We start from the raw sequence: 16,903 nt of genomic DNA on the forward strand, positions 1-16,903 counted from the left end.
TGTGAGACGACCACTAGGCTGCAGTACAGCACCGCAAAAACACAACACTGCAAATATTTGCCAAACTGTAGCCTATTTATGTAACTTTGGACATTTGTGAAAGGGATCTACAAGCACGAAATATATTTTTGACAACATTATGTAAAATGTATAATGTGATTTCGGAGCTAGTCAAGATAACCGAATAATAATAGGCTATACTGAATAAAACAACTTAGTGTGTTTTGTATTTAGAGTCGTTTTTAATAGTTAAACCACAACCTACTTCAAAATAATCAAGATTGTATTTTTTTTTTAATTAGGCGCTTGGAAACAATTATGTTAAATGCGGTTATCCTGCATTAGGTGTCAGAAAGGTGTGCATTTTACGTAGCTATTTATTACAACACGCACTGTAAGATTTTTCCCATCAAATGTATTCATTTATTTATACCCAATTAATGTGGGACTGGATAAAGCAAAAGATGCAGTGGAGCGATCGGGTCAGTTCACACGCATCACGTGACACACATTGGAACGCGTGTGTCCATCCACACGATGAAACGCAAGAAATTTGACTGACGTGTCTTGAAACCAATGAGAGACCGGGAAACAAAAGACTCCACCAATGAGGACGAAGGGGAGGGCGGAGACTTGGAGTGGTTGGCTTGCGTTTGGGAAAACCAGTGGAAAAGTTGCCTACTGTCTTTAAAAATGATATAGTGAATATTTATGAAGTTGGGTCTGTTCTGCTACTAACCGGCTTTCCGCACCATAGACGGGATTTAAACTTGAATTACTTCAAAGATCCAAGAAAGATGGTGAGTAACGTTTGGTAAAGCATGCGTATGAAATTCCCAAACACTTCCACTGAAAGTCTGTTATGTGTAAAATGAGTGTAATTGTAACGCGCGTATGCCGTGATATTGATTTAGCCTACCTTGGTGCAAATTTCACCCTGCAATGAAGCGTAGCGTACTGTCTGAGCGCTGTTGCAGTGTTCAGATATTTTTAATAACATAAACTGTGAAGTTTTCAACATCTGGGCGTCTGCCTGCCCTTTTCCTTTTGGATTCCGCTTTACGTGGCAAGTGACAACTTCGCACAGTTATGTTCGATTTTATTAAAAATCTATACAATTCAGTTTTAGTAAACATCGATAAGAACGAACTTCATAAGAACCGCTTCATTCGTCGTGTAACGTTAATCTAATCTAAAACGTGTTGCACAGTGATGCATGTTCAAAGCTATCTTGGAAATATCAGTGAATTATACAATTGTGGTCTTGGATTATTTTAATGATTAAGAATCGTACAAGTTATTACCTAGTAATGGCTCGGTGTGGTGATTTAAATGTGCTCCCCATGTAACTTATTAAAATGTTTGTTTTAAAATGAAAACTTTAACCAAACTTTTGGGAAATGTGACTAACATGATTTACACTCATGTAAAATGAAGAATCCAATCATGTCAGTCTTCTAGAAAAAGTTGTTTTATTTTGAATGGAGAGGGTCCCTCTTGGTCCCTGAAATGTTGAAAACCGTCATGTCATGTAATTGACTGAATGTTTACTTTATATCTTATATTTACTTTATATAAGTCATTTCAACAAAATGAGTCCAAACAAGACACCTGCTGGAGCGATGAAATAATTTCAAACAAACCATATAAAAGTCTGTTGGAAACCAATGACATCTTTTATATGGATGTGTGCAGTAAAGAAGAAAATGGAGATGAAATGAAACAAAATAAAAAAATATAGCCCACGGCTTTGATGCAAACCAGCCACAGTTAGTACACATATTCTAGTTGCATCCACGCTAATGGGTGCTGCTATGGGATGAATTAGAACCTGTCAAATGTAGTTCACAACTTACTGAGTGCACCATACTTTTAAAGAAATAATTGGGAAAAATCATGGAAATGAAGTGCTCAAAAAACCCTGCTAGAATACAAAAATCATTTTACTGTTCCAAAAATAAAAATGAATATCACAGATGCTTATCATAATGTCCTTCAGTATGAAAATATAAATTTAGTTTGGCTACTCATTCTTGGAATTTTTTTGAAGTTTTCGTCCTTCACAATACGCATTCTGTAGAGCTGAAGGATACACTCTTCTGCGTGCCTGTTGGAGAGAAGGTTGCCGAACAGTTCTCAAGTAAAGAGCCTTTCTAAAGATCCGAGCTTTCATTCACACAGTGTGTCATTCAGTGACGGTTCAGAGCTTCATACCTCCCATTAAACATGAATCAAATGTTTGGAAACATTTAAGGAATGCTCTTTTTAATTAGTCAAACTTTTCCACTTCCCCTCGGTTTTACGGCATCATTTCCTTCCCTGTGAGCTGCAGTGCTTTCAGGAATCTGAGGCCCTCTGGCCTTTTCCTATGAGTGTGTTTGATACAGGGGAAGAGCCCTCTCATGTGCGACTGCATTGTTTGGCTGCATGCTTGTCCGACTCACTTTGCATCAGAGCGCAGGAGAGGACAGGATTTGCTCAGATCGCAGGCAATTTGCTTAGCAAATAGCCACACCACTGGAGCAGGGCAGGGGGCTTCTCCTCTCACAGTGATCTGCTCTGTAATTAAAGACTGTGGATTACAAGGTTTGTTTTCAAGCTGGCTAAACATTGGTTCAGTTCACATCCAAACGAACATTTGTTTGCAGCCTATTAACATTTCTTTGAGTTGTTGTCTTGTAGTGTTTATTACACATATAGAGGTTGACATACAAGTGTGCTCTTTAGGAATGACATTATATCTCTGTGATTCAGTGTGGAGTGGGAAGGCTTTCCTTCAGGAATCTGCAAGGAAATGGAATTTATGATGGGGGGACTGGAAATAGTGGGATAAGGAAAAAAACTTTTAGTTTGCTTCATATTCATTGAGTTGTTTTGTTGTGCTAACAGAGTCAGGGCAGATGGTGTTTTGTTGGGTGATCTAGCATTGTGGTCATGCAGATGCAATACACTTGGGATCCATGTTTGTTAATTGTTAGATCTCCCGTGTCCGTCTATGAGCTTGTGTGTTCTGTGAAGGATTACTGAAATCCGCTGAGAATCCACAGAAATGCCAAAAATGCCAGGAGTGATGCAGCTTCTCAAAGCACCATAGACTTGCCGTCTCTAAAACTTTTAGAGGGATAGCACTCAAAAATATCATTTACTCACTCTCATGTTGTTCCAAACATGTAAGACTTTCTTTCTATTGTGGAATATACTAAGATTTTTTCATATAATGAAAGTCAGTGGAGCCCTAAAAAACAGCCCTGAATTCCACTGACGTGCATTCTATTGACAAAAAATTAAAAAAAAATAAAACCCGGAGAAACTCTTCTAAATATCTTCTTTTGTGTTCCACAGAATGACTTTGAGTAAATAATGATAAATAAAAGATGCATGTGAACTTGGAATCTAAACATTATTTAGCCTTCATATCTGATTTGCAGTTCCATTGTTAACATGGTGACACAGATAACAGTATATCATGGATGTTATGTTAGACTTCATTAAACTTAAAGGGATATTTCACCCAAAAATTAGAATTCTGTCATCTTTTACTCACCCTCATATTGTTCCAAACCTGGTGTGCGTATCCCAATTAAGTCCAGGTAGCCATTGACTTCCATAGTTTTTTTCCCTACTATGGCATTCTTCAAAATATCATTTTCATTTGTGAAAACCTTTGTGTGAACTATCCCTTTAATTTCTCGCCTCCTCATCCTCTGTCTTTAACCCAGCAGGATTTAGACTGACTTTGACCTGCCTGCCCGCCTCATTGGGTGTGTTTGCTTCAGGTCATAGAGTTTGCTTTACTGGTCCATATTTAACAGATTTCAAGATGGTTTATAGGAGAAAGTAGATGGATGGCATGTCGTTTGCTCTTCCAGGTCATTATTTAGTGGTTTGTAAAGTGTACTTCTGTCAGGAATTCTAACTGTGAATTACACTTTTGACCCTGAACAGCAGTCTAGACATCTTTGCAGACTCAATGTTGAGACTTTAAGGCATTTATTGTGATAATGTGTTGTGAGATGTTCACATACCGTTAGCAGTCATTTCTTAAAGGGGTCATATAATGGTACATGCACTTGATTTTACCATTGATGAAGTTGATTGTACTGAAATGTGTGTTGGCAGTGCCTGTACACAACCATCCTATATAATGACAAAAATCTATCCAGTGTTTTTGTTTTAATCTCTTTATGTTTTCCCATGCATCAAATTGAGCCGTTCGATTTTGTGACATCACTTATGCAAACTGTTCAAAGGACAGATAAAAATTTGTGTGGCTTGATGAGATGAGTTCTGTTGGTTTGGACTAAAAAACGAAGGTAAATGTGCGCAATGAGGCATATCGGTGTTTAGGGATGGACAACGATTAATCGCGATTAATCGCATCCAAAATCAAAGTTTGTGTTTACATAATATATGTGTGTGTAGTGTGTAGAATTAATTTGTATATATAAATACCCACATGCATGTATATGAAGAGTTCAGATGCAAAAGCCTCTAAATGCCATTTGAAATTTTCTTCTTTAATGATGATTTGTATCAAACTTGCATATTTAAGTTCAGTAATTTCACTTAAATAACAATTAATAGGTAATTATCATTGCCATTTAAGTGAAATTGCTGAACTTAAATATACAAGCTTGATAAAAATGATCATTCTAGAAGAAAATTTCAAATGGCACTTAGAGGCTTTTGCATCTGAACTCTTCATATATTTAAGAAAAATGTGTTATTAATAGGGGTGTGCGATATGACGATTTTTAATCGTGGACGATTAAAATGTCTCCACGATCTGCTTTTGAAGAAATATCGTAGTATCGTGTTACAGTGCATTCTATCAGTTCAGTTCTGGCGCCTCCGTCTCTCAACTGTACAACGCGACGTAGCCTACACATGATCACACGTTAAGGAATAGGTACGGTACACCGCAATTCACAAAAGTTCATTATTTGCATAAGCCTTGCCAGTTAAACATTTAATTCACGCGCTGATCCGCTGTTCTAACGTGCGCTTTCCTGACCGCATAGCCCCCGACGCTCACAGGCACTAGAAGCCTGTCAAACAGCGCCTGAATACTGGACTAAGTTATCTTTCGAGTCTTATTATGCTAATACTGTTAAATACACACTATGTTTACATAAACAGGCTATGTCTAAAGTGAAAGCAAACATTTGAGAGAATATCTGGTGAAATATGCGTCTATATTAAACGCGTCGCGTGCTGGTCTAAGCAACAGGAATAAATAGTAGCCTACTGCCGCTTGTCCTTAAAGGGATAGTTCACAAAAAAAAATATATATATATTAAGTCATTATTTACTCACTCTAATGTTGTTCCAAACCTGTATTAATTTCTTTCTTGTGCTGAACACAAAAGACAATTTTTTTTTAATGTGGGTAACCAAACAGTTGCTGGTCCCCATTAACTTCCAGGAGAGAACCTAAAAAAAAAACTATAAGGGGACCAGCAACTGTTCGGTTACCCACATTATTCAAAATAACTTTTATTTTCAACAGAAGAAAGAAACTTATTCGGGTTTAAAACATCTTGAGAGAGTAAATTAAGACAATTTTCATTTTTGAGGGAACTATCCCTTTAGTGTTAATAAAAAAAAAAAACACAAGGAGAAAATCACTCACTGACTGAGAACTTAAATATATCTTTAATAAGAATCAATTTATTCAGTGAAGTCTATGTAGTGTTTTAATTTCATATTTGTTCATTTAATTACTTCATTGCAACTGCTAAATACACCTACTGCATCTGAAAAAATAAAGCACTATTTATTTAATATGAATATTAATTTGTGTAATGTTTATCTTGTCTTATTTTTTTAATAACAAAGAAAATAATGACAAAGATTTTTATCTTCGCCACTGGCCTAAATGTGTGGCTTTCTTTTTTCTTTTGTTACCTAAGGCTTTGTTTTTAACATAGGGACATTAGTTTGGCTGTAATGAACAGCCACTTAAAACCAATTAAAAATATTAAAACCAACTTGAAAAAGAATCGTGATAAAAAATCGTGATCGTGATTTTCCTAAAAAAATCGTGATATGATATTTTTTCCATATCGCCCACCCCTAGTTATTAATATATCAAATATTTATATTTATATATAATATTAATTGTAAATAAATATATATAAAATATATACATGCACATATTTCTTAAATATACACATGCATGTGTGGGTATTTATATATACAAATTAATTATATACACTAGTACACACACATATATTATGTAAACACAAACTTTGATTTTGGATGCGATTAATCGTTGCCCATCCCTATTATTACACTAACAAACTGACTTCATTCTCTTTAGACATGTCTGAAGTGATACAGGAAGCAGCAGACTGGTAGAAGCCCTGAAGCCACATTTCAACAGCAGGGTTTTTTTTTTTCCCTTGCCCTGCACAATTACACACCCTGAATTCAAGCTCAAACTAAACATTGATCAGCTCGTCATGGTCAATGCTGACACTCCCAACTCTCTGGATGCTTCATGCACATTGCACAAGCCCAGTAAATTGATCTTCTGTTGATCATGTGTTTGTAAAAAAAAAAAAACATTCGATTTTCAGACAATCATTGGTGTGATGTAATTGTAATTTAAAATATCCCTATGATTCCTATAATGAACGCTGTTTGAGTGTCTATAGTTTCACACCAGCGGTGTGGTTGTGAGTTTGTTTAGTAGTGTGGTCTGCAAAATTTACTGTCTGTTGTGTCATCAGAACAGAGAAATAAAGCTTGACTGTCATGTAGGATTGAATTTATATCCCATCGCAGCCTTTTCCTAAGCCACAGACCTCTGAAACTTGTCATTTAAAGCTCCCTCGTGTTAACTACCTGTCATTTAAGTGATGTATTGTCATGGTGTCATAATGCTCTGAAGGCAAATGTGCTTTGTTAAGGTTGATCCATAAATTAGTGTTTCTGCACACACAGCTCTGATTTTTGTGTTGTTATTTCAAGCTTCACACATTCTGTCATAGCTCTGTTTCCTGTTGGTTGTGTTGGTACACAGGTAAACCCATGTGTTGTGAGGCGTAATACCTGTTTTTTTAACCTTGGAGTAATTGTTTGCTCCCTATGAGGAAAACAGCTTATAAATAATAAATGTTATTTTTATGTAAAAATGCAGAACGTTTTCTGTGCGGGCTGTGTTTAGGGTTAGGGGATAGCATATACACTTTGTACGGTATAAAAATAAATGTCTATGTATATGTTTAAAACATGAAACCCAGTTTGTGTGTTTGATCAGGAATTGTTTCACACGCATTTGATGTATGTAGTCATAGTATGATTACGTTATATTATACTATATATTAGGGCTGGGCGATATGGCCAAAAAATCATATCTCGATATTTTTTGGTCAAATGGCGATATACGATATATATCTCGGTACTTTCTACGTTTTCTATTTAGATGAAAAAAAAACCCTTTATATTTAAAAAAAAATATATATATATATATATATATATATATTCACATTCGGCCCAATGATATCCTACAAACAATGTTGATATTGAAGGATATGGAAACAAATATAATATAGGCTATGCAATATATTATGTGCAAAAAGCTTTTGTTTTTATATTGACTAAAAGCTAAACTAAAAATTAAAATAAAAACAAAAACAAACGCACAAACTAATTATATTAGCCTGCATTTGATTACCCCATTATAATCACTTTCACTTTCATTAAAAATATATACTTGTAGGTTTAAAATTCCACATATGGCACATTTATTTTCTCAAACAACAAATATTTTAGCAATATGTTTATTTTATTTGCGTACTACGTAGTACTATTCACGCGCATGCGCGCGCCGGCGCTCGTTCAAGGAAGCATGAATTTTAGCGGAGATTCACTTGCAGAAGCTCGTCCTCTTCTGACATGGACATATTTGTTGTGAAGTGGACATATTTGCTTTACTTTCTAACATTTACAGATGGAGAATATACCTGTGAAATGTAAGTTGAGCACTGAGGAAAGCACCACATCTCAAACGCATTAAACAGCGCAAGTATATCTGTCAGTCAGCAACAGTGTCTGTCAGAGCATTTGACAGGGCGGCAAGCTGCCTTAAACTTGTTAACTATATCAAAGTGATTTTGACGCAATTAATATAAGCTTGTGTCATGTTTAGGACAAATTGTAGCTACTACGTAGCCTAGCTACTTTCACTGCAGCAGCTCACACTGCAACCTCCGCTATTTTTCAGATGTGCTCATATCAAACTACTGTATCGATATAAACGGTATTGCCTCATTCCATATCGTTTCAAAAAATATAACGATACATCGTAGATACTCGATATATCGCCCAGCCCTACTATATATTTCTAATAAGTTTTAATTAGAAGGTAATGAAATTATAAACACTACAGGTTATTATTAAACAAAAACAATTACTTTTTCAGAAAAATCTTTTTTTTTTTTCAAAAAAAAATTCCCAAATGTCTATAAAGTTTGTCAGATCTAAGTATTTGACATCAGCGGACAATTTTGTTACACGACAGAGTTTTTATCAAACTCTTTTTTTTTTTTTTTTTTTTTTATCAAACTCTGTTGTTAACAAGTTAAAAAGCAGCATACTTGCACCTTGACTTAATATTTTATGTCTGTCTGATTTTCCCACTCAAAGTTAGGCAGACGTCTGTTCTTATCTCTTTTCTTCGTTGTTATGGCATATGGAGTCTGTGGGTGGAGAGAGAAAAAGATAAGCTTTACAGAGTGTGTAAGTGTGTAGTAGACTAAACAAGCAGTCACCATTCTGGCTTTTCCCCGCTCATTGACTGTGTCATGAGGATCTGCTGTTTAATATAGTGCACAAGTTCTGGAAGTAAAAAATGTCATTCATCTTCTCCTGATAGAAAATGACTTTCATAACCTTGAGTTACAATGAATTCTGACTAATATGAGTTCTATGCCACTGTATTGAAGCTGTGTGTGTGTACTACAGTTCAAAAGTTGGTATGCTCAAGGCAGCATACAATAATAAAAAAAAAAAAGTATGATTGCATAGCTGCATTTTCAGCATCATTACTCCAGTCTTCAGTGTCGCATGATTCTTCATAAGTCATTCTAATATGCTGATTTGCTCAAGAAATAATTATTCGAGTATATCAAAGATGAAACCGTTTTTTCTTTTGAAATCTGTTTTTCCATAAACTGTTTTTTTAATATTTTTTTGTGTGAAACTGTTTCCCCCCCAGGATTCTTAGAAAGGATTCTTAAAACAGAAACAGAAAATTAGGACAAGTTTTCACTGTCAATTTTGGTCAATTAATCCAAATTCAATTAGTTGCATTACAATATATTTCATATGTACTGTCTGTTTACATTTTTTTTTTTTTTTTATTGAGGAATTGATTGGGGAAAAATACTCCTGAATCCAATGCTGCTAAACAATTTGGGCTGTCACTTGTAGTTTTGCTGTCATTCCAAATGATTACAATGACCGTCAGCAAAACAGATTTTCTTCTCGTCATGTTTGTTAGTGACTCGTGAGTACTGTGATAACGAGAGAACAGCTTGCGTGTCTGTCCCAGGATCTTATTGTGTGTGATAATAGTCTTGCGTCAGTCAGTCCGCCTCGTCTCTTGCTGACCTTCAGGGTCGCACACACATGAGCCTCATGAGAAACTCCTCTATGCCACAGAATGACTTCTCTGTTCCACTGACCCTCGTCTGAAAACACAGCTGAGAAGAAAGCACTGTTGCATCTGTGTGTGTGTGTGAGTGTGTGAGAGAGAGCTGCAGGAAAAAGGGTTTTCTATCCCTCCCTGTCACAGATTGTCCGGAGTCACTCATGTCTGTACATGTGCGTGCTTTTCCAGTTTGGATGTAATAAGTGGGCCAACAGTGATGAACTGCCACTCCAATGTCATGTGACAGTTGATTACATATCTGACTTTGATCTACAGTGTTGCTTGCTGAGTGGGTGGGGAGAAATTTTTAGCCCAGTATGTTATGGTGGTGTAGTCATATCAGTGCATATGAACAAACAGAGGCCAGAGATTCTGAGTGATTGTGGACTGAAGGTGTCTGTGAGGTCCATTCAGGTTTCCCCAAACACTCTGCTTAGGGTTAAAGTTATTGTTTAGTAAAACAGATACCCCTAACTGACACCATTGGTTGGCCCATTGTTTTTGTGTGGGGATGTCTTTTATTAATTGTTTTTATGTTTGTAATTTTTTTAATTAAAATTAATTTTTATATTTTTGGGAGGCATAAAATGTCATGGAAGTAAGTGTCCTGATTTCACAATGAAGAAAAAAAGCCTCTTCAAATGAAGAAAATTATTAAAAAGAAAACCTTAAAATTGAAGTGAAATGGAAGTAAGGGCATGATGTTTTCTTCCGTACTGTGACATAGTCTCTCATCTGCTACTCAAACACAGGATCACTTTCAGTGCAATACTTATTTTACCAAAATGCACCACTGAGCGCCACAGGAAGTCATTTCTGCCAGTGGCCATCAAGCTTTATATTTCTTCCCTCTAATTGTTTGACACAGGAACCATTAGTTTTAAATTGTTAATATTTTGGTTTGCTGTGCCACATTATCTGTTTAATCTGATCTGTTTTAAAATCAATGTGTAATATTCTCGTTGTTATTTCCTTGTTCACTGGAACATTAGATTTAATGAATATGTTCATTATAACATATCCAAGTAATGGAAATGCTTTTATAATCTTTATTCTTGTTTGTTATGTGGACAATTGTGACAAAGAATTTCCCCCTTGGGAATTAATAAAGTATTACTGAACTGAACTGATCCCTAGTGTAACAGTAACAGATTATCTGTGTTGGTTCTGTCTATTGTTAATTGGATTTTAATGTGGGCATTGCACTCAAAAACAAATACAAACTTACAGTCAGTTCACCCATCATTTTTGGGTGAACTATCCCTTTAAGAACAAATTCATGTGCGTACGCAAGTGTTGTGAATTTGTGTTTATTTAAATTGATATTTTCAAACATGATCAACTTTTTCAGTCATTTTGGAGCATGATGGCACCTGATCATCACAATGAACTGCCATTGTATGCAAAGTGCTGCGTAACGATTATTTAAAAAATGTAACTTTTGTGTTCCTGGAAAATACATCATATGAGTTTGAAACAAACATAAGAAGGATGAGTAAATAGTAGTATAATTGTCATTTTGGATGAGCTATTGCTTTAAGCTATGAGGTCATTCTTGTATGTGTTTGTGTGGGTGAATTGTCTCTGTGGCTAACCGCTGTCTCTGTTCCTGTAGGTTTGTTAGAGTTGGTGAAGGATCTCTCCCTGATCATCGTTGTGTGTCTCAGAAAAGCGTGTTCAGCATGGACGTGGAGGATTTCCCCCCTCCTCCACCAGACTGTAAGCAGATCTGTCCTCTCACAGCTCTCAGCGCAGACTGTTTAGTGTTTACTTTGACAGGAGGACAGTGTGTTTCTCGCACAAAAATGTGAATGCCAATTTTTGTCAAAGCATCTAAAAGCAGCAGGGGTTTTACTGATGTGTATCATGGTCATATTCACTCTCACTGTGTCGAATGCACAGGAATAACGTTCTTATAGGAGCCTGAAGGGCAGAGAGGAGAGGAGAAGAGAATGAACAGTGTAAACACATTCCATGGCTCAGCCACTAAGAAGTGTGTGGGTTGAACAAATGCAGGGGAGGTGAAAAAAGCAGCCAGAAAACAGAGACTTGAGTTTTGAAATATTATTTTCCTTATTAAAGTAGTGCTGTAATTAAAGGGATTGTTGAAAAATAATTGTCATTTCCTTCCTCATATCATTCCAGATCTGTATGTCTTTGTACATACCTATTCACAACTTGATTTTATGAGGAAATAGTCTACACACATTGGTGTGAGGAAGTTTGATTTTAAACTTTGAATTTAAATTATTTCTATTTACTAAAAATGACATTGAATAAATGAATGAACTAAATATCTATTTGGCCATTTAAAGACTTGTTTAAATAATCAAAATTCTTATTTGCTAAATGCCAACAGTGAGGAAGTATTAGACCATTTACTTTCTCTATTTTTCTCTATTCTCTATTTTTTTTATATTTTGTCTAATAATTTATAAGAAGAGAATGGAAGTCCTGTGCGTCTCCACTCCGGCACTGGCATACTCAGTGCTGTTTATCGGTAAATTAAGAAAGCCAAATGTTTCAGAAAAAGAGATATATCTGTCTTCCGCTATTCAGTATAACAGTTTAAAACCATAAGCCCCTTTAACCATAAAAGGGTAATTTTTGTCAGCAGATCTTTTCCAAAACAACAAATGAATAAACTGCATCATAAGGAACGAGACCCATTTGAGTCGATAAGCTAATGTTAAAGTTTAAACTAAAACTGCACACATTCCATATTATTTTAAAGCTCTTACTGCATGAATATTCACCGTTGGTCATGTTTGTGAATATACGGAAACTCCCTCGTGCTTTATCTCTTTCTCTTACTCCATTCATTAACACAGAGAGCTGATAAAGCCACTTTCAAATCTCCCTGTTCATGCTTCGGTGATTCTTTCTCAAACTGTTTTTTTCCCCATTACTCAGTTAAAGGGTTAGTTCACCCAAAAATGAAAATTTGGTGATTAATTACTCACCCTCATGTCATGTCTTTCCAGACTCATAAGACCTTTGTTCATCTTCAGAACACAAAAATGAAGATGTTTTGATGAAATCCGAGTGCTTTCTGAGCCCTCCATAGACAGCAACCGCTTTCAAGGCCAAGAAAGGTAGTTAAAACATTGTTAAAATAGTCCATGTGACTCCAGTGTTCAATCCTAATGTTATGAAGCAATGAGAATATGCGAAAATAAAAAACTATATTGCAAAATAACAACTTTAAAAATAACAACTTTATTGAAGAATTTCTTCTCTTCTGTATCAGTCTCCTACGCTGTTTACGTTGTAACAGGAGTACAGCGCTTCTGCGTTCTACAACAGAATGACGAAGGCAATTAGTCGACGCTGTTCACATGAGCACCACGACACATGCGTGTGAGCTGGCCAATACAAAGTCTGCGTTCTGACGTAGAACACGGAAACGCTGCAGTGTTTACTACATCAACAGTGTAGGAGACTGATCAAGAGAAGAGAAGAAATTCTTCTAGAAAGTTATTTTTGTTTGTTTTTGGGCACAAAAAGTATTCTCTTCGCTTCATAGCATTAAGGTTAAACCACTGGAGTCACACGGACTATTTTAACAATGTATTTACGACCTTTCTGGGCCTTGAAAGTTGTTGTTGAGTTGCTGTCTGTGGAAGGCACCGAAAGCTCTCAGATTGCATCAAAAAATATCTTCATTTATGTTCCGAAGAGGACCGAAGGTCTTTGGGTTTGGAACGACATGATGGTGAGTAACTAATGACGGAATTTTCATTTTGGGGTGAATTAAGCCTTTAAGTCCAAAAGAAGAAAGCTAACTACCCTTTCTTAAACTCTTAAGATTTGACCTTTCCCCTCAGGGATTTAAAGATGTGGCTTGCTCTGACCTGTACTCCCTCACCAGGTGCTCATCGTCGTACTGTAATGAGCGATACTTGGGGGTCAAAGGTTTTTAACATGGAGTCAGATTGTTTCGTTGTAAATTGTTCATTCACATTACTGGATGTCATGTTAATTTGGTACATGGAGATTGTTTTTGTTTGCATGCCGACTGGCATGTGTAGCTGTGAGGCATGCAGGGACGGTGCTCCCACTAGCTCACACTGAATAAAGATGACATCTCATCTGTCGACAAGTAACAGTGGTAAACCAAACTACTTTAAGATGGGTTGTTGTTTTTTTTGTCCTTTAAAATTGTTGCTTGTCAGATTGTGTGATATGATTCCAGTGAGATCCTGGGTGAACATTTTTTGTTTTAGGATATTGTGTAGAATTAAACCAGATATATTTTTTCTTTTTAATTTTTTCAATTTTGATTGCTCAGAAATCATGGAGCTCAAGAAACATTTCATGTTATTATCAATGTTGAAAACAGTTGTGCTGCACAATATTTTTGTCTAAGCCATGACACTTTTGTTCCAGAATTCTTTGAGGAATAGAAAGTTCAAATAGAACATCATTTTTTGAAATAGAAATATTTTGGTACATTATAAATGTCTTTAATGTCACTTTTGATCAACTTAATGTGTCATTGCTAAGTAAAAGTAATTTCTTTAAAAAATAACTGACACCAGATTTTTAAATGGTAGTGTATACAACAATATAATGTAAAATATAACACTTTAACCCCCCCCCCCCCCACCATGTTTTATTGCATCATGGAAAGAGAATGTATTCACAAATTGTGCACCACAAAGTTTTTCTCAATAAAGCGAGACGTGTGCACCTGGCTTTAAAGGGTTAGTTCACCCAAAAATGAAAATTAAGTCATTAATTAGTAATTACTCACCCCCATGCTGTACCAACCCCGTAAGACCTTCGTTCGTCTTCGGAACACAAATGAAGATATTTTTGATTAAATTTGAGAGCTGTATAACTACCACATTGGCTCCTAAAGGACTGCCTCTTGACGGCCCAGAAAGTCAATGAAGAAAATGTTTAAATATCCCAAGTGACTACCGTGGCTCAACTATATGTTTATCAAGCGACGCGAATACTTTTTGTGCGAAAAAACAAACAAAAATAACGAGTTTATTCGACTATTTCTTTTCTTCCTTGTAGGCCAGAACGAGACTTCCTTAGATTTCCACGACGCATGCGCGAGATTTGTGATCTGCTCACACCAGCTTACACTACTTCAGATCGCAATTCTCGCGCATGCTTTGTGGAAATCTAAGGAAGTCTCGTTCTGGCCTACAAGGAAGAAAAGAAATAGTCGAATAAACTCGTTATTTTTGTTTGTTTTTTCGCACAAAAAGTATTCGCGTCGCTTGATAAACATATAGTTGAGCCACGGTAGTCACTTGGGATATTTAAACATTTTCTTCGTTGACTTTCTGGGCCGTCAAGAGGCAGTCCTTTAGGAGCCAATGTGGTAGTTATACAGCTCTCAAATTTAATCAAAAATATCTTCATTTGTGTTCCGAAGACGAACGAAGGTCTTACGGGGTTGGTACAGCATGGGGGTGAGTAATTAATGACTTAATTTTCATTTTTGGGTGAACTAACCCTTTAAGTGGATTAGAATGAGAAATGCTTTGCTTATGGAAGTAGGCGAAGGAAATCTGTTGGTTGTTTTTGCGGCCTGAAGTGGGAGGACGGCATTTTTTCACTATGTTTGGAATCTCTGCTATTCCAGTGAGCAAACTCTTACCAACGCGCCACGGTGGATTTATCGACTTTAAGAGATAACTGTTTCCGTCAACGGAAACACGCTTTCCTGGGCAGTGTTCCAGAGTCTTTTAGTTTTACCACTCCTCACATTATCCCTGTGAGAGGAAAAACAATCATTATTTAAGACTCCATGTAATGAATTTCAGTGGTTTAGAGATCTTACTGTCCGGATACAGTCTTGTTTTGTAAATAAACTGTAACAGTTAATAACTGTAGTGTAGTATAATGGTCACTGCTTCAGCCCCATGAGGGACGCTGCGATTGGACAGGGGGTCCGGAGCTGAATGGAGGAAAAGAACTCTCACATTACTCGCATTTCTGAAGAGTGAGTCACTGGGTCAAGAGAATCCATGAACTGCCAAGCGTTTGCTTCATAATAGCCTCACTCTGTCAAGGGCTCCCTCCCAGTCTCTTCTCTTATTCATCAGCCCTCCCTTCTTTCTACCTTGCCTTGCCATCTATTACTGTAAAGCTGCCAATGAGTTTCTGATGTAGGATCATTAAAGACAGAAGGAAAAAAACAAACTCGGTTTCCTTAAAGAGACAGTTCACACAGAAATTAAAATTCTGCCATTTGCTCAGCTCCATATCGTTTCAAACCTGTGACTTTTTTTTATCTTAAACAAAAGGACAAGAATTAAAGTGTTAACATTTACCTAAGTTTCAAAAGCTTAAAAAGGAACAAAAGTGCCACAAAAGTGGAAAGTATCCTAAAAGTAGTTCATTCAACTACCAAGTCTTTTCAAATGGTAAATTCAAAATGGTAACGTTGTGTGAAGAACAGACAATGATTTAATGGGATACTCCAGCCAAAAATGAAAATTCTCTCATCATTTTATTACCCTCATGCCGTTCCAGATGTGTATGACTTTTTTTCTTCAGATGAACACAAACAAAGTTTTCTGGCCTCAACTTTGCCAATAATGAAAGTGAATGGGACTTCCAAAGACCAAGAACGTAGCCCTCCAGGACCAAGTTTGGACACCCCTTCTTTAAATTTAGTGCTAGCATTTCCTTTTCTTTTTTTCTTTTTTTTTGTCAAGGCCAGCCTGTAATGTACAAACCAAACCACATGAGTAAGATCTGTTTGATAAATGAATTTATAGTTTAGGTCTTTTGTCCTCTTCTCCCAGTAGACATGTTTTCTCTTTAGCACTTCAAACCTGTGGAAAATAAGCAGTGTGATGTTTTGACCCCGTTTCCTTTCAGCATAAATGTGCTTCCTGTAGTTGGTTTTGGTGTTTGATTTTTTTTTTTCTTTTTTTTTTCTCTCTGTTCCCTTACAACTTTGTACACAGTGTAACTGACTTTGAGAGCCAGTTTGAGCAGAGGGTTCTTGTACATACCCTAAAATTAGAGTTTGCTCTCAGAAATTTGAACATGTGTCTGTGTGAACCCTGGGTGGGAACAAACCTCAACCACAAAATACTCCATTCACAGACTTTCTTTTCTAACTTATCATTTGTCTGTTTTAGTGGCGCTCTCCTAGTAGAAATGTGCAAAACTACATATTTTCATGGGTCCACAAGTTTAATATATTTTAGATAATAAAGTATTTCTATTACGAAGTATAAAAAAAGAAATCATATATATAATACAAACATG

At 36.2% G+C, this 16,903-nt stretch overlaps 1 protein-coding gene across 6 annotated transcripts in view; it reads left to right on the forward strand.

The window, feature by feature from the left end:
* Nucleotides 1-632: 632 nt before the first annotated feature.
* The window catches only part of arhgef10 (Rho guanine nucleotide exchange factor 10), a 52,343-nt gene continuing 36,072 nt past the window's right edge, over nucleotides 633-16,903 (forward strand). For 4 of the 6 annotated variants that reach the window (XR_016146685.1, XR_016146687.1, XR_016146688.1 and 1 more), the window contains exons 1-2: nucleotides 634-800; nucleotides 11,274-11,377. Coding sequence is in view for 2 of the 6 variants with exons in the window: in XM_089120368.1 (XP_088976494.1) it covers nucleotides 11,341-11,377 (37 nt within the window). In the remaining 4 variants the exon portion in view is untranslated. Of the gene's footprint in view, nucleotides 801-2,437; nucleotides 2,587-11,273; nucleotides 11,378-16,903 lie in introns of those variants that run through there. The other 2 variants (XM_039648131.2, XR_016146686.1) reach the window with 2 other exon arrangements.

The sequence above is a fragment of the Pimephales promelas genome, chromosome 15, assembly GCF_988280905.1.
Source record: "Pimephales promelas chromosome 15, fPimPro1.hap1.1, whole genome shotgun sequence".
Classification (NCBI taxonomy): domain Eukaryota; kingdom Metazoa; phylum Chordata; class Actinopteri; order Cypriniformes; family Leuciscidae; genus Pimephales; species Pimephales promelas.